The 25,236-nt window shown below is 56.4% G+C and overlaps 3 protein-coding genes across 5 annotated transcripts in view; 2 read left to right on the plus strand and 1 right to left on the minus strand.

Annotated features, from left to right (window-relative positions):
- On the plus strand, positions 1-9,479 carry LOC125686777 (avidin). Of its 2 annotated transcripts, none has more exons than XM_048931197.1 (4): positions 1-128; positions 8,442-8,652; positions 9,134-9,254; positions 9,343-9,479. In XM_048931197.1, the coding sequence occupies exons 1-4, from the start codon at positions 6-8 to the stop codon at positions 9,386-9,388; spliced, it is 501 nt and encodes a 166-aa protein (XP_048787154.1). In that variant the 5' UTR covers positions 1-5; the 3' UTR covers positions 9,389-9,479. The 2 variants fall into 2 exon arrangements, with proteins under 2 accessions (XP_048787154.1, XP_048787155.1); XM_048931198.1 differs by lacking the exon at positions 1-128 and adding an exon at positions 8,251-8,357.
- Positions 9,480-10,606: 1,127 nt separating this feature from the next.
- CREB3 (cAMP responsive element binding protein 3) lies at positions 10,607-16,008 on the minus strand. The gene is made up of 9 exons (XM_048931910.1): positions 15,564-16,008; positions 15,214-15,487; positions 14,896-15,008; positions 14,556-14,648; positions 14,053-14,159; positions 13,456-13,524; positions 13,223-13,307; positions 13,005-13,086; positions 10,607-12,641 (listed from the first exon to the last, which is right to left on the minus strand). The coding sequence occupies exons 1-9, from the start codon at positions 15,699-15,701 to the stop codon at positions 12,268-12,270; spliced, it is 1,335 nt and encodes a 444-aa protein (XP_048787867.1). The 5' UTR covers positions 15,702-16,008; the 3' UTR covers positions 10,607-12,267.
- Positions 16,009-16,300: 292 nt separating this feature from the next.
- TLN1 (talin 1) overlaps positions 16,301-25,236 on the plus strand; it is a 30,948-nt gene continuing 22,012 nt past the window's right edge. For both annotated transcript variants that reach the window (XM_048931183.1, XM_048931184.1), the window contains exons 1-10: positions 16,301-16,383; positions 19,615-19,778; positions 22,519-22,616; positions 22,736-22,865; positions 22,952-23,104; positions 23,248-23,390; positions 23,547-23,674; positions 23,933-23,993; positions 24,272-24,376; positions 24,939-25,094. In XM_048931183.1, coding sequence (XP_048787140.1) covers positions 19,649-19,778; positions 22,519-22,616; positions 22,736-22,865; positions 22,952-23,104; positions 23,248-23,390; positions 23,547-23,674; positions 23,933-23,993; positions 24,272-24,376; positions 24,939-25,094 — 1,104 coding nt within the window. In that variant the 5' untranslated portion in view covers positions 16,301-16,383; positions 19,615-19,648. The remainder of the gene's footprint in view (positions 16,384-19,614; positions 19,779-22,518; positions 22,617-22,735; positions 22,866-22,951; positions 23,105-23,247; positions 23,391-23,546; positions 23,675-23,932; positions 23,994-24,271; positions 24,377-24,938; positions 25,095-25,236) is intronic.

A 25,236-nucleotide genomic window follows, 5' to 3' on the forward strand; every position in this document is an offset into this window, starting at 1 on the left:
GAGGGATGAGTCCTGCCAGCAGCACACTCGGCTGTCCACCTGCTGCAGAGATGGTGCACGCAACCTCCTCCCTGCTGCTGCTGCTGCTCAGCCTGGCTCTGCTGGCTCCCAGACACTCTGCCAAAAAGGTAACGGGATGGGGCTGGGAGAGGGTGCCCCTGGGTGCCCACCCCTGCCTCCTGCCCGGCACTGAGTCCTTCCCTTCATCCCAGTGCTCGCTGACCGGGAACTGGATCAACGACCTGGGCTCCAACATGACCATCGAGCCTGTGAACGACAAGGGCGAGTTCAGAGGCACCTACTACACAGCTGTAGCAGCCACGCCAAATAAGATCACGAAGTCACCGCTGCTTGGTATCCAAAACATGACGGTCTGCCAGCCCACCTTTGGCTTCACAGTCGGATGGACTTTTATAGGTGCTTCTTTCCCATCCTCCCTGCCTTGTCCCTGTTCCTCTGCTGCCCTTCCCTGTGACATCCCCTTTGTTCTACTGCTCTTCCCCACAACATCCCCTTTGCTCTCCTACCCTTCCCCACGATGTCCCCACTGGTCTCCTCCAGTTCTATATGGTGGCCCTGATGATCTCTCCTCCTCTCTGTGATGTCCCTGACGATTTCCTACCCATACCCGTAGTCCCCCCACTCATGCCCTGCCTCTCATGGCCCCAGTGCTGCTCCATCCCTGCTGTGTTCCTAGCAGCCCCATCCCTTCCCCCAGAACTGTGGACTGCTGTCACCTCCTGGTCCCCAGGATCAGGGGAAGTGCTGGGGATGTCCCCAAGGGGCAGGGAGAGCTCAGATGAGTTGTCCCCAGGGCAGAGGGACCATGGCTCTGGCACTGCCCTGCTCTGTGTGGAGCTCATGACCCCACTCCCCTCATCTGCCCCTTTTCCTACAGAGACCACCACTGTCTTCACGGGTCAGTGCTTCATAAACGAGAACGGCGAGGAGATCCTGAAGACCATGTGGCTGCTGCGGTCAAATGTTACTAACATTGGTGATGACTGGAAAGCCACCAGGTGAGCCCAGAGCAGAGGCACAATGTCCCAGGCAGTGACCCAGAGGCTGTGCACTTACCACCTTACATGTCCCCTCTGTCCCCCACAGGGTTGGCAACAACAACTTCACTCGCCTGCACACAGAGAACATGGATGGCCCCACAAGTCCCACGTCAGCAACAATGCTGGAGTGCTGACTCTGCTTGTGACATTCCTCCCAATAAAGCTTTGCCTCATGCCACATCCCTTCAGGCTGCACTTTTGGCTCCCATATCCCCCCGTCACATCCCAATTCCTCTCCCTCACCTGTCCCCTCTGCCTATCCCACACCCCATGGCGTAGCAGTGCCAGCAATGACACTTGCATCACAATGTCCCCTGTGCCACCACAGGCACTGCTCAATGCCTTTGAGACTGCACACATTTGGGAAGCGGTTGGGAAGGAAGTTTAGGAAGCCAAAAGGGAAGAGAAAGAGAAGACGGGCCGTATTGCATACCAAGTGCAGGAGTGGGGAGTGCACTGGCACACAGTGCATGTGGGTGGGCTTCAATCCCCACGGCATCCAAGGAAAGCTGTCAGAGACAGCTCTGCCAGAAGCCTGCAGAAATAGCACGCTCCTTCTGCTCCTCCGCCATGTGCCACCGATGCTACCTGCAGCCCCTGGTGCTGGCCCAGCTCTACCCCAAATCCCTTTGAGTGATCCGAAAGCAAAGCAAAGGGTGGTGCTGCCAGCAGTGCTGGGAGCAGACACCACAGTGGCTCTGGGGCCAGGAGCATGGGGCTCTGGGGCTCTGCTCAAAAAGCACTGGACCTGGCACTTCATCATGCATCCCTTGGCAGAGCTCTGTACATTCCATGTGTTGATGTCTCACATAGTCAGCAAATCCACCACCTCGCACTGCTGTCTGTCCTAAAAAGTACACAGCCATCCCTGAGAGCATTCTAGTCATGTGCTTTCCCACCACATCCCTGTGCTGATCGCAGTGCTATCACAGCCCTACGACCATCCATGGATCTCGGACTCTTCCTGTTCATTCCCCGCACTGTGTGTCATGGTACACAGGCACTTCGGGGAAGAAAAGGGAGCACAGAATGCAGATTTCCCTTGGCAGGACTCCAGGGGCCCCATGCAGCCCCCACTGCTTATAAACAGGTCCAAGCAGGACTGCAACAGCAGGCAGAGTGCAGCTCAGCCACGGAGCACCTCCATGCTGCCTCCTGCTCGGCCTCGGCCCCACGGCCCCCAGGAAGGTGAGCACGGCCGGCGTGCTGGGAGCCACGGTGCGCTCTGACGCTGGTCCCAGTGCGAGCTGCAGGGCGTGTGCAGGCAAAAGCCGGGCTCCAAAATGGCCCTCAGCCCTGGACACCACTCAACGAGCGTCCAGGCTGCTCTCCATGCTGCAAAGAGCGACCTGTGAAAAGGGGCAACAAGCACGATTCCCGAACGCCACATTCCTAAACGGACTCAAAGGTGCGGCGCGCAAGCAGCCGCACCCGGCCACCATGTCCGCAGCTGTGTTCCGGCCGGGCCCTGCAGCTCCGCCAGCCGGTCCGCTCCCCCCAGTCTCCAGCAGCCGGTGCTCGCGGATCAGCAGTCCGCGCTGAACGCCGCAGGGCTGTCGCTGGGACACAGCGCTGCTCGCTTCTGCCGCCAGGCGGCGCTCTGCCCTCCCCACCCAGCGGCAGCGCAATTCCCAGCACGGAGCGCAATGGGCGCCCGCTGCGCGGCTGCAGGGCGCGTCCGGCGGCCACATGGCGGCGGTGCTGCAGCCTTCCTTCCGCAGGACGGCACCTCCGGCGTCCTCGAATTTGGCCCGGGAGGGCAGCACAGACCCGTGCTGCCAGCGTGCTCTGGGCTGTGGTGGGCCGGGGAGCAGGGTTTGGGCCACTGCTTACTTGTGGTCTTAATCGTCATCCAGCAGTCCATCCATAGCCTTGATCTTCACAGAATCACAGAATGGCTTTGGGTTGGAAGGAGCCTCAGAGCCCACCCAGCCCCAACCCCTGCCACGGGCTGGTTGCCCCCAGCAGCTCAGGTTCCCCAGGGCCCCATCCAGCTGGTCCTTGAGCACCTCCAGGGATGGGGCACCACAGCTCTGGGAGCAGTGCCAGCGCCTCACCACCCTCTGAATTTCCCTTTAACATCTAACCTAGATCTCCACTCTTAGTTTAATGTCATTCCTCCTTGCCCTATCGGTTTTACACCAAATAAAAAGACAGTGCTCTGCCTGTTAGCTCCCTTCAATTACTCGAAGGCTGCAATGAGGTATCCCTGTAGACCCAAAGCAGCGCGGCCAGCGGGGCAAGGGAGGGGATCCTGCCCCTCTGCTCTGCGCTGTGACACCGCACCTGGAGCGCTGCATCCACTTGGAGTGCTCAGCACAGCAGAGACGGGGGCCTGCTGGAGAGCGTCCAGAGGAGGGCCGCACGAATGGTCAGGATGGAGCAGCTCCCTGTGAGGACGGGCTGAGAGCTGGGGCTGTGCAGCCTGGGGAAGAGGAGGCTGAGCGAGACCTGAGGGCGGCCTGTCTGTGTCTACAGGGGGGATGTAAGAATGACAGGGATAGACTCTTCAGCAGGCTGTTGCATCATGTTCAGCTTCTGACGTGTTCCCACACTAGATCACTATCTTTAAATTGGAATGAGATGGATTTGAAGGGTGAACTATTTGATGGGTATGGAATTGGTTGAATGGTTGCAGCCAGAGGGTTTTGGTCAATGGCTCAATGTCCAGTGGAGGCCAGTGACTGGAGGTGCCCCCAGGGGTCCATCTTGTGGCTGACATTGTTCAACATTTTTATCAATCACATCACTGGGATTGAATTCACCTCAGCAGGTTTGCTGATGACACCAAGCTGAGCCGTACAGCAGTACGGCAGAAGGAAAGGATGCCATTCAGAGGACCTGGACACACTCAAAAAGTGGGCCAACATGAAACAAATGAGGTTGAATAAGTACTGAGTTCAGATTTAGGCCACTCCCTACAAGAAAGACATCGAGGCCATGGAGCAGGTACAGAGAAGGGCAACAAAGCTGTGAGGGGTCTGGAGCACAGGGCTTATGAGGAGTGGCTGCAGGAGCTGGGAATGTTCCGTGTGGAGAAGAGGAGGCTCAGGGGAGACCTCACTGCTCTCCATAACTACCTGAAGGGAGTTGCAGCGAGCTGGGGGTCGGGCTCTTCTCTCATGAAACTGGTGATAGGACTGGAGGGAATGGCTTCAGTTGTACTGGGGAGATTCATGCTGGACATCAGGAAATACTTTTCTGAAAGAGTGGTCAGGCACTGGAACAAGCTGCCCCGACCCTGGAGGTGTTCAAGGAACATTTAAACATTGTGTTGAGGGACATGGTTTAGTGAGAACTGTTGGTGACAGATGGATGGTTGGACTGGATGATCTTGTAGGTCTTTTCACAGAATCACACAGAATCACACAGAATCACACAGAATCACCCGGGTTGGAAGGGACCCCAAGGATCATGTAGTTCCAACCCCCCTGCCTAGCAGGGCCACCAACATACATATTCAGATCAGGTTGCCCAGGACCCCGTCCAACCTGGCCTTAAACACGTCCAAGGACGGGGCATCCACAACCTCCCTGGGCAGCCCGTTCCAGGGCCTAACCACTCTCCTAGTAAAGAACTTCCCCCTAACATCTAACCTAAATCTTCCCTCCTTCAACTTGGATCCATTTCCCCTAGTCCTGCTGTTGTCAGCCCTTTTGAAGAGTTTACTCCCCTCCTGGGTGTAGGTTCCCTTCAGGTATTGATAGGCTGCAATGAGGTCACCCCGCAGCCTTCTCTTCTCCAGGCTGAACAAGCCCAACTCCCTCAGCCTGTCCTCATAGGGGAGGTGCTCCAGCCCCCTGATCATCTTAGTCACCCTCCTCTGGACCCTTTCCAAAATCTCTATGTCTTTCTTGTACTGAGGGCTCCACACCTGGACACAGTACTCCAGATGGGGCCTCACAAGAGCCGAGTAGAGAGGGACAATCACCTCCCTGTCCCTGCTGGCCACCCCTCTCCTGATGGAGCCCAGGATCCCATTTGCCTTTTGAGCTGCCAGAGCGCACTGCTGGCTCATATTCAGTCTCTCGTCCATCAGGACCCCCAGCCTTGGTATTCCAGCCTTGGTATTCTATGATTCTCTGATCCTGTAAGTGCAAGGTGTTGCACGTGGGTCAGTGCAATCTCAGGTGTGTGCACAGACTGGGAAAAGAACTCCTTTAGAGCAGCCCTGCAGAGAAGGACTTGACATGAATGATTTAACATGGCCCAGTCCCCCTCTATTCTGCTCTCATGAGCCCCACCTGCAGTACTATGTGAAGGTCTGGACCCTCAGCACAGGAGGGATGTGGAGCTGCTGGGGCTGGTCCAGACGAGGGCCACAGAGATGTTCAGAAGGCTGGATCACCCCTCCCACAAAGAAAGGCTGAGTGAGTTGGGCTTGTTCAGTCTGGAGAAGAGGACCTCTTACTGCATCCTTCCAGTACCTGCAAGGAACCTACAGGCAGGAGGGGAACTGACTTTTACACAGTCTGATAGTGATAGGATAAGGAGGAAGCTCTAAACTAAAAGGGGAGATTTAGGTTAGATGTCAGGAGAAGATTGCTCACTAAAGAGCAGTGAGGCCGTGGCACAGACTTTCCAGAGCAGCTGTGGTGCCCCATCCCTGGAGGTGCTCAAGGCCGGGTTGGATGGGGCCCTTAGCATCCTGAGCTGGTGGGGGCAATCAGCCCGTGCAGGGGTTGGGGCTGGGTGGGCTTCGACGCCCCTTCCAACGTAAGCCATTCTGTGATGCTATGAAATGACACCAGGCTGCTTGGGAGGTTTCCACGGCTGGCTCCACGACTGGTTAATCAGCAGTAAGGCTGATTAATGGAGTACGGGCTGGACTCCCTGCTTAGTTGTCACTGTTATTCCAAGCCCAAATCTCATGTGATGGCTGCACTTACCTGGTTTCAGGGAGGTGCCCTTCAGCCCTCACCTGTCAACACCTTGCTGCCTCCATGTGGACACTGCAATGGGACATCCCAGCCAGGGCCCTGCATTCACACTGGAAGCACAGTGTGGTGCAGCTTCCCACAGCCACAGGTGCCATGGCTCGAGTTCAGCTGTGGGTCCAGAGTGTGTGGGTGGTGGCACAGTGCTGGCCACCCTGGGGACACCGTGCCCATGTCACGCTGCTGCCTGCATCCCTGCCACCTGTGCCCATTGTCTCCCCTTGTAGGACTGAAGAAGGGGTGCCAGGACAGGGGTGTCTGCTCCTTGCCAAGGAACAAGCCGTTCACCCTCGTTGGCCATCACCACAATAACCACATCCTGATCCAAACAGGCAAAGAACAAAAACAGCTGTGAAAGCCGTCACGCTTTCTTAGAGGCTGCTTTTATTACTGTGACCTACTGGCATCGCTCTTTAAGCTTATACAATGAGCTGCCTACAGGCTTTCATTCAAAGGCTGGGAAATTTGGTGGTACTGTGTTGTTGGACAATTCCACAATTTTCTTTTCTTACTTTTCAAGCACTTCAGTTAAAATTGTATCTTAAAGAGTCGGCTTTTGGAAAGGTTCATATGGACACGTCTGTAGGCTGAGGTGGTTTTGGTTACTTTGGGCAACCAAAGAGAAGTCATTTTCTCCACTGTTTGTGGAGAAATGATTCCCAGGGCTGACTCAGCCACGGGGCTCCTCCTGGCTCCCGCTTTGCTTAACTCCCTTATCTGAGACTTGCCAACAAATCCACCTTCAAGATACGAGATGCACCACTGGGCTGGGTAATGCTTGTGGGCTCCTTCCAACTTGGGATGTTCTGTGATTCTGTGACTCTAAAGGTCAATGGTAATGGCAGCGTTGTAGGTTCTGTTCTGCTGGATTAAGCCCGTCTATGTGTAAACGAGCTGTACCTGAGCAGCCAAAGTGAACTCAGCAGCCTTGTGGGAAAGGGAAACTTAATGTGCAGCCAATTCCCAGAAAAAGGCAAAGTAAACACTGGGGCAGGAATTTCCTACAGAAGAGCAGCCAGGAAGGGCCAGCCAGGCACGGCTGCTGTCACAGAGTGGGGAGTGAGCAGCAGGAGCACAGGGGCTGGGAAATCCATCAGGAAATGAGCCATAGGATGTGGCCCCTCATGGAAGTGCAGTGTTGGTGGGTCTGCAGGTGGTGGTAACAAGTTGACACTGACTGATGGTAACAAGTGGCACTGAGATGGCACTGGGGCAGCTGTGCAGTGCAGTGCTCAGCATTATGGGCAGGGATCAGTTCTGTAATCGGAGCTCAGAAGTGAATCTAAAGGGAAAGAGAAACTGACCACAGCAGCCAATTTTCTGTTTCCCTTACAAGAAATAGGGAGTGCTTTCTGACATGCAGGTCACCATGAGGTTACAGTGTGATGAACACAGAAGTAAAACACTCTTATTTTAACAGACCCCTGGAATGTTGCGAAGGAGCATGAGAAAAAACAGTGAAAAGCAAGTTACATCAGCCTCCCTGGCAAGCAAAAAGTGTTACAGAAGGGGAAGCATGAAAATACACAAGAAAAGCAACTGTTAGACCCCAGGACAATTGTGATATTCGTTGGCAATGAAATATGACATCCAAGATATTAATGGAATGTTTGTTTTTCCATAAACAATATTGTTTCCTCCAACAAAAGCCAATTTGATAAAACAACAGTGAACCTGCACACCAGCTCTGAGCAAAAAGAGCCCAGGAGCAGGTGGGATGCGGCTGGGCTTTGTGCTCTTGGCTGCCTTCTGCAGTGCACTGGGGTCCTGCAGCAGGTCTGAGCCATCGGGTCTGCAGCAGGAACCCTAAGCCTGGCCACACACAGGACTGAGCTGTAGGGAACACATGCTGTGTGCCTGCAGACCCTTCCAGTCTGGTCCCAAAGTAGTATGCATGATTGAGCAAGGAGAGCAAGAATGGGATGGGGCCTGGGGGCTGCCATTCCCAGATGGGCATTAATGATGTCAGACACCATGTGCACGGCTGTGCTGTGATCAACAGACAGCAGAAGATTGACCAGTGAAAAAGGGATTTTCCCCAGCTGAGCACCCTGCTGACAGCTTCCTTGAAGGGTCCTGCACAAACATGAGTTGTAAGCAAGGAGGGTCAGTTTCAGCACACTATTTTGGGAATGTTTGCAACCAGGAACGGTAAATGTGGGCTCACCCGGATTGCATAACACTGGGCAGAGTCAGAGATGGGAGCAATAAAAAGGCGAGAGAGCGTGCAGGAGGGATGAGTCCTGCCAGCAGCACACCCGGCTGTCCACCTGCTGCAGAGATGGTGCACGCAACCTCCTCCCTCCTGCTGCTGCTGCTCAGCCTGGCTCTGCTGGCTCCCGGACACTCTGCCAAAAAGGTAACGGGATGGGGCTGGGAGAGGGTGCCCCTGGGTGCCCACCCCTGCCTCCTGCCCGGCACTGAGTCCTTCCCTTCATCCCAGTGCTCGCTGACCGGGAACTGGACCAACGACCTGGGCTCCAACATGACCATCGGGGCCGTGAACCACAGGGGCGAATTCACAGGCACCTACTACACAGCTGTAACAGCCACATCAAATGCCATCAAACTGTCACCACTGCAGGGGACCCAAAACAACATCAACAAGAAGACCCAGCCCACCTTTGGCTTCACTGTCAATTGGAAGTTTTCAGGTGCTTCTTTCCCATCCTCCCTGCCTTGTCCCTGTTCCTCTGCTGCCCTTCCCTGTGACATCCCCTTTGTTCTACTGCTCTTCCCCACAACATCCCTTTTGCTCTCCTGCCCTTCCCCACGATGTCCCCACTGGTCTCCTCCAGTTCTATATGGTGGCCCTGATGATCTCTCCTCCTCTCTGTGATGTCCCTGACGATTTCCTACCCATACCCGTAGTCCCCCCAGTCATGCCCTGCCTCTCATGGCCCCAGTGCTGCTCCATCCCTGCTGTGTTCCCAGCAGCCCCATCCCTTCCCCCAGAACTGTGGACTGCTGTCACCTCCTGGTCCCCAGGATCAGGGGAAGTGCTGGGGATGTCCCCAAGGGGCAGGGAGAGCTCAGATGAGTTGTCCCCAGGGCAGAGGGACCATGGCTCTGGCACTGCCCTGCTCTGTGTGGAGCTCATGACCCCACTCCCCTCATCTGCCCCTTTTCCTACAGATTCCACCACTGTCTTCACGGGTCAGTGCTTCATAGACAGGAATGGCAAGGAGGTCCTGAAGACCATGTGGCTGCTGCGGTCAAGCGTTGATGACATTGGCGATGACTGGAAAGCCACCAGGTGAGCCCAGAGCAGAGGCACAATGTCCCAGGCAGTGACCTAGAGGCTGTGCACTTACCACCTTACATCTCTCCTCTGTTCCCCACAGGGTTGGCAACAATATCTTCACTCGCCTGCGCTCAGTGAAGGAGTGAGGATGGCTCTGCGAATCCCACGTCAGCAATAATGCAGGAGTGCTGACTCTGCTTGTGACATTCCTTCCAATAAAGCTTTACATCAGACACACTCTGGCTCTTGCAGTGTCCCTTTGGTCTGCACTTCTGGCTCCCATATCCCCCTGTCACATCCCAGTTCCTCTCCCCCCACCTGTCCCACACCCCATGGCGTGGCAGTGCCAGCAATGACACTTTGCGACACCACGTCCCCTGTGCCACCACAGGCACTGCTCAATGCCTTTGAGACCGCACACATTTGGGAAGTGGGTAGGGAAGAAAGCTTAAGAAGTCAAAAGGGAACAGAAGACTGTGCAGGGGCTGCGTGTGCTTGGGCCCACAGAGCACAAAGGGAGGGCTCCAATCCCCACAGCATGCAAGGAAAGCTGTCAGGGACAGCTCTGCCAGGGGCTTGCAGAAATAGCACGCTTCCTGGTCCTCTGCCTTGCAGGAATAAAACATGAACCTCTTTGACCGAAGGACTCATTCCTGGCATTTTTATCATCGCTGCCCCTCATCCCACAGTGGGAGGTCCAGGCTGCATTTCCTTTCCCCTGCTGGCTTAGAGCTGCTTGCTGTGGCACACAAGTGAGAGCAAAGAAAGCAAGGAGAAAAAACAGCAGTACTAGGGCAGAACAGGCTATGAGAGCAGATCAGCCAGCCCTGAAGCCCCCTACTATTCCACCTAGTACAGCTGTGGGAAATGCTCCAGACTCTTCACCTCAGTCTCAGTATCTTTCTGCAGAGAAGGGTTGTGCTGGCTGGCATGGCAACACCCCGTGCCAGCAGCACCAGGTCCAGTGTAGAGCCCCATGCTCCTGGCCCCAGAGCCACTGTGGTGTCTGCTCCCAGCACTGCTGGCAGCACCACCCTTTGCTTTGCTTTTGGATCACTCAAAGGGATTTGGGATAGAGCTGGGCCAGCACCAGGGGCTGCAGGTTGCATCAGTGCCATTACACATCTTAGCTTTGACTTGTGAAAAAACATAACAAAATCCAGCCAAGACTCCTACACCTCCCCACCACTGAGCAGGGCTCCTGGGGCAGGAGATGCAGGGTGAGCATGGCTGCCTTCCCAAGGCCAGACTGAGGGGCTCTGAGCTAACAGGATGAGCTGCCTCATCCTGTTAGAAGCATGCTATTGTCAGTTAGAGACATGACCCAGGCTTGAGACATCCTTCTTTACTTTTTCTCCTCCACAATGAAATCTGGCATACACTTCGACTTCTTGTCCATCTGCACAAGAACCTTTTCATACCACAAGTGTGTGCTGCTTGCCTCTCCAAGTTCCTGCACCCCAAACCCTGTGCAGGGCTCAGCAGCCTGAACACCACAGCCACTGATGCCTCTGTGGATCCAGTGATCCTGCCTGACTCCAATACGTAGCCTTGATCTAGTAACCATCACCTTCCTAGCAGTCAGGGCCCTCCAATTCCCCCCAGCAATGGGGCTATTGCACCACTCCAGACTCGCAGCCTTCCCGCAGTTGGGCAGTTTCTCCTTGTGAAAGCAGAGGTGGGGGCAGACAGCAGTTACTTGCACTTCCTACAAGGGAAGCTGCTTAGTTCCGTTGTGGTAACAGCTTTTCTGTGTGGCATGGTGCTGTCAGCACTGTCACTGTGCATGTGTGCTGGCAACATAAATTCGTCCTGGACGATTTTGAATGTATTTGCATGCCCCTGGCCTCTGCTGGCCTGGGAGCAGGGCTCCTGCACTCAGGTACTTTCACAACGCTCCCAACCCCTTGCCCCAAACCCAAGCCCCGTCCTCCTCTGGTCAGCCCAGCCCCAGATTGAAAAGACTGTGGAGTGCAGTTTGCACAGAGGGCATGTTTTATTTTCCCATCATTAACAAGGAAATGTCATTTGCTTAGATCTAAAGTAAGACAAGAAGATATGTTCAACAGGTACCACTCAACTGTATTCCAGGAAAGACACAAAGCCCCAGTGCAAAGCGCTTCTGCTCAGCCTCACAGAGCAACCAGAGCCAGCAAAAAGCCTCACTGGTCAGTGCAGGAAAGCTCAAGCTCACAGTGCAGCTGTGAACCTCAGCTGCAGAAAGGAAAACCTTCAGAATAACAGGCTCAGCTTCTCTGAGCTCTCTGCTCCAGTTAATAGTCTAGCAGAAAGCTTCCTCATCTCCCTGGGCAGAAGCCCAGCTCCCAGAGCTTTGGGAGAGGAGTGGCTCAGGCCTCTGTGACAGAAATGGGCATGCACAACATGGAAAGAACTCCCCATCATCTCCTCTAGCCACGCCAAAAGCTGCACCCATGGCTCAACAGTGAACAAGAACAGGGGAAGTGCAGGGTCTGCTGCAAGGGCAGGACGACTCCCTGTCAGGGCACTAAAGATAAGCATCACACTGAGAAATCAGAAATCACTGTAGGACTAAAGATAACGGACAAGGGACATGTGCTTGTGGCCACCAGATGCAGTAAGAAGCACAGGACCCAGCCTGTTCACTTCCATCTGGGCAGGGAGAAGCAAGGCAATGGCATTCATCAGCAGCAGCCTGCAGGTACTCACACCTCAGGCCCAGATGCTTTCAGCTTCCGGGCCAGAGCCCATCCCCAGTGAGTCTGAAGGCTTGCCCAAGGCTACAGGGAACAAAGCTCCCTGAGCTTCCTACCACATCTTGGATAGGAGCCTCTGTTACAGTTACACAGAGCAGAATGTAAGGATAGATCATCTCTAAAATGATTCCTCTCTAAAATGATTCCTCTGAGCTGCCAGCAATCAGGAGACTACATAAAAGCATTTGCTTTTACAGATTATCTGTTAACACAGTTCTGGCTGACCCTCCCAGCAGGGTGCCCAGCCTCACCCTGTCAGGCAGCAAGGAGGGGACGGTCACATCTCATGGTCACATCTCATCGGTGCGGTGCTGCTGGATGACAACGCTGGTGGTGTGCTCCACCCACTCCTGACTCTCATCTTTCCACGGTGCCAGCACCTCCGACTGCAAGGCATCTCTCTGGGAGTGCTGCTCCTGCGGCTGCGGAGGACCCAGCTCAGAGCCCGCTGTCCCAGGAGGGTCAGAGGATGAGTTGCTGTTGAATGCAGGCCTTGGGTCAGGCTTGGGTGGACTCTGCCCCTCTTCCCGTGACTGATTGAGGCTGCCCAACAGTGAAGTGTCTTCAGGCTCTGGACTGAACCTCTCCAGTACAACTTCCTCCTGCACAGCAGGTGCTGCCTGCCAGACCTTGTTTGGGAACTCACGAATCTGCCGTGACAGAACTGCAAAAGAGGGAGAGCCAGCTTCAACACTCCCACCCTGACAGAAGGATGCATCAACCACTCACGGTCCTGCAGGTCAATACAGAACCTGCGAGATAAACTCAAATTGTTCAGCTGGGGATGCCTCCTCCCAGTGAGGCACAGAAAGAGCATTGAACTCTGCCGTTCTGGTGGTATCACCCCTAGCCCTGGGTGAGAGGGTGAGAATCTGGAGACAGGCTAAGAAAGGGAAGGAAAACCAATGCTCGTATCAGGCAAGGGGCTCTTGGGTTGGAAGCGCCCCAAAATTCAGGCTGTCTCTGTGGGAAGTGCTCTGTTCTTGCAGACAACATTTTTTAATGGAATCATGCTTGGGGAACTCACCTCTGAACTCTGGCTGTGGCCCTCTGCTGCCGAACGAGTAGAGGCTGGGTGAGAGAATGAGGCAGAAGGAAAGGACAAGGACCTGGAAACAAAGAACAGCAAAGCCTTCAGCAAAAGACGTGAATAGGCATCATGAGCTGCAATAAATGCTTGCCTGCCAAGCTTATGGAGACAACAGAAACTCCTCCATCACAAACACGGGGGCTGAAGATGCTCACCATGATGCAGGTGCTTGCTGTGGTAGTTTTGGTTGTGGACTGTCTCACCAAGGCCTGCAGTTTACGCAGCTGCTCCAGCAGAGACCTGCAGGATAGCAAACAGTGAAGGTTAATGTAGCAGCTGAGGCATGAACTGTGCTCCCCTCCTTCACAGCCAGTGGCAGGATACAATCCTTGCAGAGGAACAACCTTCCCCATCACATCTCCTGCCACGTCAAACAACAAAAACTCACATGTTCTGCTTCTGCAGGAGCTGCACCTTCTTCTGCAGCTCATGGTTTTGGGCTGTGCAAGCTGCCACCCTGCCCAGGACAGACAAACAGCAAGGGAGAAGAACAGAAAGGTTTTAATTTGTTAGACAACAGCAGGAACTTTTCTGGCATCCCATTTCACGGGACCAGCCATCGCCCCTGAGTGGCTGGGGCAGATGAAAGCACTTCTGGAGTCTACTGGACATCAAGAGGGACAAAGCCCAGAGACCATACCTCGCACAGGACATGGGAAAAAAGGGCTGGGAGGGAGATGAAGTCTTTGCTGAGTCCCTCAGGGAAGCGCCATACTAACCTGTAAGGATGCTTGCTCCTGGCAGCACAGCAGCACCATTGTTCAGAGATACCAGTTTGTACTGCAAACTAGCCTGACACTGAGAACATGCTGGACCTAGCACGTCAGCACCTGGCTCAAAGTGAGAAGGCTCTGGGTCTTCTCCAAGTGCAAGAGAGCAGGCAGACTATGGCCTAAGCTACTGAGCTCCCTCCAGGGTCTGCTTATCTTCTGCCCACAGTGGCAAGACCTCAGCAGTAGCACAGCACAGTACTGTGTGCTCATACCTGTTCTCCAGGCCATCAACATAGATTTTCTTCCTGCGACGACTATCCTGGGCTGACTGCTTGTTCCGGATCTTCCGACGCACTTTCTTCAGAAGTCGCTCCTCAGCCTGCAATAACCATTTCTCATTAGCAGCCAGCCCTGGGTGAAGGCAATCCAGTCTTTACAAATCCTGTGTAGCACTCAGCCCTGCTTAGAGAAGCAGAAAGCAATGTACTTTTGTCCTCTGTCCCTTTCAGACCATTGGACAAACTGCACAGGTTGCACAGCAAACTCTGGTCTGCTGATAAGACTGGCAATTTCACGGCAGACCAGAGGACTGGGTCACACTGGAGGGAGATGGAAAACACACAACTCAGGAAGCACCAAGTAAGCAGGACGAAAAAGGCTGCAAGCACTGGTGGTGTAGGAGAGCACATTGTCCCACCACCAAAGCATTTTCAGCACTGAAGGGTAGGAGGAATCCAAGTCTGTTTGGGAGTTACAGGCCGCAGTGAGGACTCACTTTGGTCAGTGGCAGACAGGTTGGTAAGGAAACACCATCCTTCTCCAGAAGCTGCCTCTCCTCCTCAGTCAGGACCAGCTCTGGGAAGTTGGACTGGAAGAAAAAAAAAAACAGCCAAGCAAGAAAAATACATCTACTGAGAGCACAAAATAAAGGGAGTCCTTTATTACTAGGTAGAGAAAGCGTGCAAACTTTTCAGAACCAGAATCTGCTCTCCCAAAGCAGCACCACTGTCTCCCTTAAAACATTCCTCGAGTGGCCGTGCCCAGAAAGGGAGATGTGAGCAAAAGCAAACAGAGTGCCCATAAGTACACATTTCCTGAGGCACAAGACTCAGTACCTGCATGGAGGCTCCAGGAATATGCTGGGGTCCAGCATCCACAGCAACAGTGATTGGAAAACTGCAGTCCTGTTCCAGCGTCTCATTTGTGCCTTCCAAACACATCCATGTCTCTGGTAATAAAGGCAGAACGGGCCTTAACAAAGCTGTATAAAAAACTTACCAGACAGATTTGATCAGCATGAAATCAGTTATATGGCAGTGAAAAGCCATCATGCTCATCTTTCTCCGACATTATTTTGTGTCCCTACACCAAATCTCCACACCAGGCACAGCACTGCCTGCAGCTAGGACAGAGGGATCGCACGCATCACTTACCAAGGTCAATGGAAACGTCTCCTTCTGCCATGTCAGACCTCACACTTTCCAGTGCCTGCCAGTCTTGATGGAGGGAATAGTTGTGATCAAACTGCACGATGTCTGAGCTCTGAGGGCTGCTGGCAACATCACTGCTTGAGCTGTGGAACAGGTTCTGATCCTCAGAAGTGCTGCTATCACTGTCAGCAGGGAAACAGCCCTGCAGCGGGCACAGTTCGTCCTCAGAGGGGCTCAGCAGGGAGCTGATGAAGCTGTCCATCTCCTTGTCCAGGAGCTGCGGAGAAAAACCTCCAGCTAAACAGGAGCCAACCCTCCCGCCAGCACTTGGCAGCGGCTCCTCCACGACCCACCTCGAGCTCAGGCAGCACCCAGTCCCCCAGCGGCGGGCTGTCCCCCGCGGGGCTCCCCGCCGCCGGCGCGTCATCGTTCAGCAGGAAGTCGAGCAGGTCCCCGTCCGGCAGCGCGGCCAGAGGCTCCAGGCCCGCCATCGGAGCCAGGAAGCGCCCAGCCCCAGCGGGAAGGAGCCACGAAGGGTGAGAGCGCAAGGCGGGGAAGCCGGGCCTGGGCGGCGCCGGGAGGACGGGGGGCGGGCCGGGCCTCGGGGCCCGAGCAGCGCGAGGAGACAGAACGGGAGGGCCGCAGACGCTGCTCGGCGCGCAGCGCAGCCGCTCCAGGGAGCGCAGGGGCCGCCGTGGGGCCCCGGGCCGAAACGGGCCGCTCCTCCGCTCCTCCGCCGCCCCGCGCCCCGAAACCCGCTGCCGCGTCCGCCCCTCCGCGACCACCGCCCCGCGGTGCCGTCACCGCCGCCCGGCAGCCCCCGCGCGAGGCCCCGCCCGCCGCGCCCGGCCCCGCCCCCACGTGACGTGGGAAGCGCGGGCTGCCATTGGCCCACGGCACGTGGGCGGCGAGCGCGCGCGGGCGTGGCGGCGGCGGCGGATCCGTGCGGCGCGGCCCCGGGGCGCGGGCGGGCGTGGGCGGGGACCGAGCGCGGCGCAGCGCGGCGCAAGCCCGGGGGCCGGGCCGATCTGATCCGCTCCGCCCGGCGGCGGCGTCGTGCCGCGCCGCGCTCGGCGCATGCGCGGCGGGGGGCGGCGGGGCGGGAAGCGGGCGGTGCCGCCGCGCTGCCGCACAGCCTCGGCGGGCCCCGGCGCGCTGCTCGGCCGCGCTCAGGTACGGCACCGGGAGCGGGCGGCGCGGCCCCGCCACTGCGGGGCGACGCCGAGCGTGGATCGGGGGAGGGGAGACCGTTCGGATCGCGGCGCGGCAGCGTGCGGCGTGGGGTGGGGTGGGGGCTGCTGCCGCGGGGCGCGGTGGGGGAGCGCCGCTCGGAGACCCCGCGTGCGGCGGAGCGGTGCGGAGTGAAGCGCGCCCCACCCCGGCGCGGCCGCCGCCCCTCGGGCGCTCCGTGCGGGAGGAGCGCGGCCGCATCCTGTTTCCCGCACCCGCGGGGCGGCCGCGGTACTGCCTAGGGAGCGCGGCGGTCGGTCCCCGGAACGGAGCCTTCACCCGGCCCCGGAGCTCCGTGCCCCCGCCCGGCCCCGGGGCTGCATCGCTTCCAGCCCCATATTTGGAAGCGATGCCGCGAGACCGGGACACCGCGCGCGGGCCGGCGGGCGTGGGTGCCGCTGCGCTGCGGGGCTGTATTTCAGCGCGAGTCGGGGCGTGGGAGAGTCGAGCATCCCCTGTCCACGCCATCACTTCAGGATGCGGGTGGGGAGGGTGGGGCGCGGTGTGCGGCTCCGTGTTGCAGGCCCTCCCGGTGCCGTTCACCGGGGACGAAGTCACCGGCCCTACTGTCAGCCTGCTGCCACCCGGCGCCCATCCCCGGCGGGCATGAACCGGCCGCGGCCGCCGGAGAGAAGGAAGCGGCGTGAATCAGCCGCACTGCGTGGGGCTGAGTCACTGCGCCGCGGAGCTGCCCTCCCGGGATCCGCGGTGCTGCGGAGCGTGCGGGGCCGGCGCTGCGCCTCTGGGTTAAAACATTAACTTCTGCATTCGGTGGAGGAGGGGGAAAGCGTCGGAGCATGAGAACTAACAGCGCTGCGTTTTCTGAGATTAAAAGGAAAAAAAAAAAAAAAAAAAAGACACAACAAAAGCACACACCAAAAAAGAAATCTAGAACAAAGCAGTTTAAGTCCTTCCAGTGCTCCGCTGCGGAGCGGGGTGCTCCCCGCAGGAGCGGAAGGGCTGCGGGAACTTCCTGCAGTGCGATCGCACTGCTGCCCCTTCCCCCGGGCTGAGAGCAGCGAATTCGGTTCCTTCGGGAAAGCTCTGCGGCCTCTGAACGCGTGCCACGGACCGGCGTGAAAAGCCGGCTGCCTGCAGGCACAGCCTGTGAGGCAGAACCCGGGTGGGCTCCGCTTTGTTTTTTTTTTGCCTCTCTCTCTCTCTTTTTTTTTTTCTTTGCAAAAATAAAACTTTCTCTGTGCCCGTGCTCGCAGCAGCGCTGCTCTGAAGCCGGGAGACATAAATACAGCGGCGACGTCATGGGGTGGAAAATCGCTCTGTGCCCCGGGGATGGCGGCCGAGGCGTCGCGGGGAAGAGAAATGCAGAAGTGCCCGCAGCCGCTGCACTGCTGCTGTGCTGGCTTATCTGCCTCGCCTACCAGCGAGCACTGCTGACTTGTTTGCTTTCCCTGGAGGGCGGCCAGTGCTGAAAATTGGTGTGCATTCATCACATCGTTTGGCTTTTTGCTTTTTTTTTTTTCACCTCCCGGTGGGGCAACCTGGGGCTGACAGTTGCTTCTTGCACTTTGTCTGTGCTCTCAGTGGCACCATCACAGTGCAGCCCTTATTGCCGGTGCTGTGTCTGCACCGGTGCCTTGGGAACACGGCGCTGCTGTCATCAGCACAGAGCCCCAGATCTGTTTCCTGCCGCACCGGTGCCTCCGCAAAGCTCGCAGAAGGGCTCTCGCTGCCCTCCGATGCCCCCGTGTCCCCGTGCATACCCTAGTGCGAAATGCACTCAGGTCTTTCCTTTGCACCCCAGGGTGCTGCCATGGGGTGGGAAGCAGCAGCCGAGATTCAACCCTCACACTGTGCCCCGCTGCCACTGCTCTAAATAGCAGAGACCACTTCTGCTTTAACGTGCTGGTGGAGAGCAACGCACAAAGCATTTACTCGGAACGTAGAAAGAGCAACGAGCCTCCGGCTTCTTCATGGTTTAAGCGCCTCATAGAGAGAGCTATTTGGGACACAGCGTTATTTGGGGCACGGGGCGGTGGCCACGCGCGGCTGCTGATGGCCCCACAGAGCCGGAGCTGCCCCTGTCCCATCGCAGTTTCCCCCCCGGCACATCTTGCAGCTAGGGGCCGAGTTCACCAATTTTGCAGAAATTCACGAGTGAAGCCGGGCCGCTCAGGCGGCCGGGTGCGGCATCCCGTGTTTTCTTTGCAGTACTGTCCTGCTTTGGGACTGTTTTAATTTCTTCTCCTGCCTCTGCGTTCCTCTTCCTCCCCGCTCCCTGACCCTGCCCTGCGGGCAGAAGCGGGTGCGGGGGGGGGGGGGGGGGGGAGGGAATGGAAAAGGCTCAGCGCTCCGCTCCGGGGTATTTTTAGATTTAGGGAAGAGGATGATCTCCGTCCCGCCGGCCGCAGCCGCCCCTCCCGTCCGTCCCCTCAAATCCCCGGCGGCCCCTCACAGCTCCCGGCCGTGGGGCTGCGGAGCGGCTGCGTGCGGGGCCGTCCCGCTCGCGTTGCATTCCTCGTCGGCGGGGGCCGAGGGCCTCCGACGGGGCTCCTGCGCCGCATTGCCGAACGGCTCAGGAATGCGCAGCTGGAGCGGCTCCACGCGCTGGTGGAGGCGGCACGGCGCTCCTCCCGAGCAGAGCCCTGTGGCCGCCGGGATCCGATGGGGAGGACCGCCAGAGCCCCCCGGAGCGGACTGCGGCGAGCTGGGTGCTGCCCCAGCCCCTTCTCCTCGAGCAGCGCCGTGTGCGTTTCCTGGGGTCCCCACAGGGCTCCCTGCTGGACCTCGATAGTGGTGTTGGACCACGCACCACATGAGGTTTTCCTCTTGCAGTTGCTTTGCCACAGTTTTAATTAAAGCCCCTTCCGTTGCACAGTGCTGCCTTATCTCAGCACACTACTGACACACATTTCCTCTGTGCTGTGGCTGACAGCTGTGCACGAGCACAGCCCGCTCGGGGACACTGGGTGCACGATGAGGGCACAGCAGCCCCAGCGCTCTGCATTAGTAGGCCAGGCTGGGAACTCCATCTGAAGCCCTTCTGTCCGTACGCTATTCTCCACCACCTTCACCTGCTCCTGGGTTGGGACCTGAGCTCTGGGCTTTGCTCCCCCACCACCTCCAGGCACCTGCAGAGGGGTGAACACCATCACATCCCACCTAGTTGTGTCCCGACGCCTGGTGGTGGGATCTGACGTGTTGTGTCCTCAACAGGTGACACAGAAGTGGGGATAGCCCGGCCGCCACCATGGTTGCCCTCTCGCTGAAGATCAGCATTGGCAATGTGGTGAAGACGATGCAGTTCGAGCCCTCCACCATGGTGTACGACGCCTGCCGCATGATCCGGGAGCGCGTGCCCGAGGCACAGATGGGACAGCGTAAGTGTGCGGTCTGGGGATCGTCCCCTGCTCTTTGCAAGTGTGTTTCTGCTTCCCCAGATACACCTCCTTTTTTCTCTTCTGGCAGCCCTGGAATTGCTCTCATTGCTTCTCACCTGCCTGTGATGGGCACCTTTAAGCACCCAAAGTTTCAGCACGCTCCTGCAGCTTTGGACAAGCCCATCTTATTTCAGGCTGTGCTTTATGGCCTGCTCTGCTCTGCTGTTTGCATCTCTAAAATATATGTGTAATGGCTCTTCGCAGCTTTCCTTTCCTGCTCTGTCCCCCGAGATCTGGGTTTCTGCACCCACAGGGCGTTTGCTGGGTGCTGCATGGCGATGGGAGAGCTCGTTTCAAGGCATCTTGTAAGCCCTGGATGAAGAAGTTTGATAGTGAGCTTGGGAAGCTTTGTGCAAAATGAGGGCTTTGCTGGAGCTTTCGGTGGTGTTATCTTGCTGGAAAGTGTCAGTGCACTGCGGCTCGTTTTGGAGATCTGTAGACAGAATCACTGAATTGTAGGGGTTGAAGGAACCTCTGGTCTAACCCCTTGCTAGGCAGGTTTCCTGTGTTAGACCTTCACTCGCATGGAGGGACACAGGTCCCTCTCTGCAGCAACTGAAGGGGTTGCTCTGATAGAGCTGTTTCTATGAGCCTTGGTTCTAGCGAGATGTTCAGGCTCCCAGGCATGAAGGAATTGTCCAGCCACACAGAGTGGCACAAAAGAGCTCCAAGAGGAGCAGACTTTACCTGAGCCCCGGGGCTGTTGTCTGCTAAGGTCACTCGCTTGAAAATAAGTAATAGATGAGAACAGGCAGTAGTTCCTGCAGCCCAGCAAGTGCTGCCCTTGATCTGCTCTAGGCTTCCCATCTGCACGCAGCGAGTCTTGGAAAAATTCCTCCCAGTAACCTGGGAAGAATTTTGGGGACTTGGAGGGGGGGTAGGAAAAAGGCATTGGAAGTGAAATATGTGTCCATTGCTGTGAGCCTTTTCCCTGCCTCCTATCTCCTCTCCTACATGCCTTAAGCTGGCCAGGACTCGGTGGGTTCCAACAACTGCGGTGCTCCCAGCGGGTGTTCCTGTACCATATAAGTTAACTTTTCCTTTCTTGGGGAACATATACCCTCCCCTGCAGCCCTGTGTGGGGCCGTGACGTGCTGCCGTTGTGCTGAGCTTTGTCAGCTCTAATATCTCCCTGCTGCCGTCAGACTCAAAATTAAGTGGGTGACAAAGCACCTCGGGACGCTGAGCCGCCCCAGGGAGAGGCACCCCCAGCTCCAGGAGGTGGGAGGAGGGGGGTGAAGGCAGCGACATCTGGGAGCCGCAGATTCCTGGCGCAGCAGAGGAAATGCCTTCTCGCTCTGCACAACCATGGCTTTCGGTTTCGGAGGGGGACGGGGTGTTTACGCGGATCTGCAGCCATTGCATTTCCTGCCCCTGGGTCCGTGCCAGGCTGCTCGTAAAGCGCGAGGAGAGAGCCTTAAAGGGAGCTCTGACCATTGCCCTCTGCTCCGCCGGCAGCAGCTGAAGCTCAGCCCTGCTGCAGAGGAGACTTTGGGTCCCTGCATTCAGGCTGCAATGCTGGGAATCCCCAAGGCAGTTCTTCCACTTACCTGCTTTTACCTCATCCCTGCTGCAGAGCTCACCATTTTCTCTTATTTTTCTTTGTTGCCTTTACCCAATGACGTTTGTGGGTCTCTTTTGGAACTGCCCTGCTCCTCTTCCAGGATGCTGTTACAGTTTCATCTGAGCGTGTTTCCCAGCAAACCTCTCTGAGCCTGCTTTCCTGCCCCAGAGAGGAGTCCCGAGCTGCTGGGGCAGGTGCTGCCCTTTTCCCTGCCTTTTGCCTGAGTTTTATGGCTGAATGCCACTTCCCTGAACAGTGTGCTGAGCTCTGGCTCTGCTCTTGCCTTGCCCCAGGAAGTGCCTCTCTCCTCCTTTGCAGAGATCTGAGTGAGCTGCATGGTTCTTAGTGCTTTAGAATGAGCCTTTTAGAATTGGCTTTGGAAATAGCTTGCTTTTCCAAAAGCCAACAAAGGGCAGTCTCACTGATTCCCTGCTCCATTCAGCAGGATCCCCTGCACAGCATGAGCTGGGCAGGCATAGGGCAGCTCAGGAATTTCCCCCTCCCTGCCTGCTTACACAACCAGAGGTTGCTGGCAAGGAGCAGAAGGGCTTTTCCCGGGGCAGCACTTCTCGCAGCAGCAGTGCCAGGGCTGTCCTTGGGCAGCAGCAGACCCACCCTAGTGGGCAGGATTGTAGAACATCAAAATTCTGCACAAATTCACCTTGTAATCCTCCACCACATCCTTCTTCAATCCCCCACAGCAAGCAGCTGCCCCTCCTGCTCCATGACTTCTTCTGCTCTCTTGATGTGTTTGCAAACTCTGCGTTGTTCCCTGCAGCCTTCCTGGCAATGTTCAGCATTTTATCATCATCCTTTGGTTGTTATGTTTTGCATCAAACATTTTAGAGCTGTCAGCCACCACTCCGAGCTCATCTGTCAGCTGTGACTTCCACTTCCCAGTTAGTACTGTGTGGGCATGCTTCAGATGAGCTTTCCTGCAGACAAACAGATGTAAAACACCCACCCTGCTGTTTGTTTGCCAGCTTTTTGCCCACTCAGGCTTTCCCTGGTCTCATGGCCACTGCAGTCAATTCCAGCAGCGTGCAGGGGTGCTGCTGTGCCATGCACATCCCAGTGGCCCCATCCAACCAGACAGAATCTCTCTGTGTTTTCCAGCCAATGATTTTGGGCTGTTCCTCTCGGATGAAGACCCAAAGAAGGGGATTTGGCTGGAGGCTGGGAAGGCACTGGACTACTACATGCTTCGCAATGGGGTAAGCATTCAACCAGCGCTGTGCGTTCCCCACGGTCCTGCTGAGGAGCTGGGAGTCAGGGGGGATGTGGTGCAATGTACTCAGCATGGCTGCTGGAGTTGTGCTGGTTGTACCTGTAGGATACTATGGAGTACAAGAAGAAGCAGCGGCCCCTGAAGATTCGCATGCTGGATGGGACTGTGAAAACAGTTATGGTTGACGACTCCAAGACCGTCACAGACATGCTGATGACAATATGTGCTCGAATTGGTGAGAGGAGGGGTGGCAACGTGGGGCAGGGAGGAATATGGAGTGTCAGGGGAGCAGCACCGGCTCAGTGGTATGTGCTCCTGCAGGCATCACCAACTATGATGAGTACTCACTCGTTCGGGAGATCATGGAGGAAAAGAAGGAGGAAGTCACTGGCACCCTCAAGAAGGACAAGACCCTGCTGCGGGATGAGAAGAAGATGGAGAAACTGAAGCAGAAGTTGCACACTGATGACGAGTGTATGTGCTGGCAAGCTCTGGGGACAGAGCCATCCCGTGCTGAGGGTGGTGGGAATGGCAGTGAGGCCACCTGTCTGTGTGTCTCTGTATGTCTGTCCCTGCCTTGCTGTCTGTCCCTGCTCACACTCTGCCATCACCTGCAGTGAACTGGCTGGACCACGGCCGGACCCTGCGTGAACAAGGCATTGATGACAATGAGACGCTACTGCTGCGACGAAAGTTCTTCTACTCTGACCAGAACGTGGACTCACGAGATCCTGTACAGCTCAACCTGCTCTACGTGCAGGTACAGCAATGCTGCCCTGTGACAACCCATCAGGTGTTTGGTCAGGAGCAGCCCCGGGGCATTTCAGGTGCCTGGCTAGCTCCTCTGTGCCAGCACAGATCCCACCAGATGTGGAAGGGAGCAGAGCAGACCGCAGTGTCTTCTCTTCCCATTCAGGCACGCGATGACATCCTTAACGGTTCCCATCCCGTCTCATTTGACAAAGCGTGTGAGTTTGCTGGCTACCAGTGCCAGATCCAGTTTGGGCCACACAACGAGCAGAAGCACAAGCCCGGCTTTCTGGAGTGAGTGTCCCAGGGTGTCCCTTTGCGCATGTGCCAAGTTCCATCCCCCAGGGCATCATCATCCCAGAGGGTGGCTCCAAGGTTTTGGGTCCTGGAGTTGTCATTAGTTGCGATGACCTCTCCCACATCCTTCCTGTTACCAAAAACACTGCACCGGTGGGGTTTTGTGCAAGGCTCTGTGCTGGGCGTCTTCGTAGAGGAACACAAATGCTGGCTTTGGGCTGTGCTGTGGGAGCTGAGTTTGCTGTCTCTTGGCAGGCTGAAGGACTTCCTGCCAAAGGAGTACATCAAGCAGAAAGGGGAACGCAAGATCTTTATGGTAAGTGTGAGGCTGTGCTGAGATCAGGCTTGTCACTCCCTGCCAAAGGTTTGGGCTGCTATTGTCCCAGCACATCACATCCTGGCAGGTGAGGAAGAGGAGTGTGTGGCTGTAATTGGGCGTATGTGACAAATCTGAAGTTTCAGGTGGTCAGAGGGATGATTTGGGTGGGAATGGTGGGGAATGGAACACTAGTAAGGCAGAGGGAGAGCCTGGAGAAGCTGTGAAGGTGGTGTTGGCAACGTGGTAGCTGACCTGATGTCCTCTGGTGATTACAGGCCCACAAGAACTGCGGGACCATGAGCGAGATCGAGGCCAAAGTTCGCTACGTGAAGCTGGCCCGCTCCCTCAAGACCTATGGGGTCTCCTTCTTCCTAGTCAAGGTAGAGCAGAAGCTCTGCAGTTCTACCTCTTCTGCTGCTTTTCAGCATCTCTTCATTTTTCCCATCTCTACCCACCATTTACCTCTCAGTCCACATTGCCCTAGCTCTCCCTGTATCCCTCCTATCTGCCTGCCCTTCTTCTAACTGTAGAACTGTTCAGGTTGGAGAAGATCACTAAGGTCATCTAGTCCAACCACCAGCCCGTCCCCACCATGCCCACTAACCACATCTTTCAGTGCCACATCTCTACGGTTCATGGACACCCCCAAGGACGGTGACTTCACCACCTCCCTCGCCTGTGCCAGTGCCTTAACACTGTTTTTGAGAAGCAACTTTTCTTAATATCCAACCTGAACCTCCTCTGGTGCAACCTATGGCCAACTTAAAGACTTTGTGATTTTTATCTGCACTGCCCTCACACTCGGTTCCTGCTTTTCCCCATATCCTTTTCAAGATCCATGTAATAATTATCACACCTGGACTTGTGGCCCGAGGGTTGCTTGCTGCCCACATGGCTCTTTGATGAGCCTCCTAACCCCCATAACTTTGTCATGTCCTGCAGGAGAAAATGAAGGGGAAGAACAAGCTGGTGCCACGTCTGCTGGGGATCACCAAGGAATGCGTGATGCGTGTGGATGAGAAAACCAAGGAAGTGATACAGGAGTGGAGCCTGACCAACATCAAGCGCTGGGCAGCCTCTCCCAAGAGCTTCACCTTGGTAGGAGCCAGTCCCAGCTCTCAGCCCTCTGTGCCCTGCTCCCTTCCTCTCCTGGCCCCAAGAACAGGCAGAAAGTGCTGGCACAGCACTGGCACATACCAGAGGGGCTCAGGATATGTGCCAGCATCCAGCCTTGGTGCAA

Source organism: Lagopus muta, chromosome Z (assembly GCF_023343835.1).
Source record: "Lagopus muta isolate bLagMut1 chromosome Z, bLagMut1 primary, whole genome shotgun sequence".
Classification (NCBI taxonomy): domain Eukaryota; kingdom Metazoa; phylum Chordata; class Aves; order Galliformes; family Phasianidae; genus Lagopus; species Lagopus muta.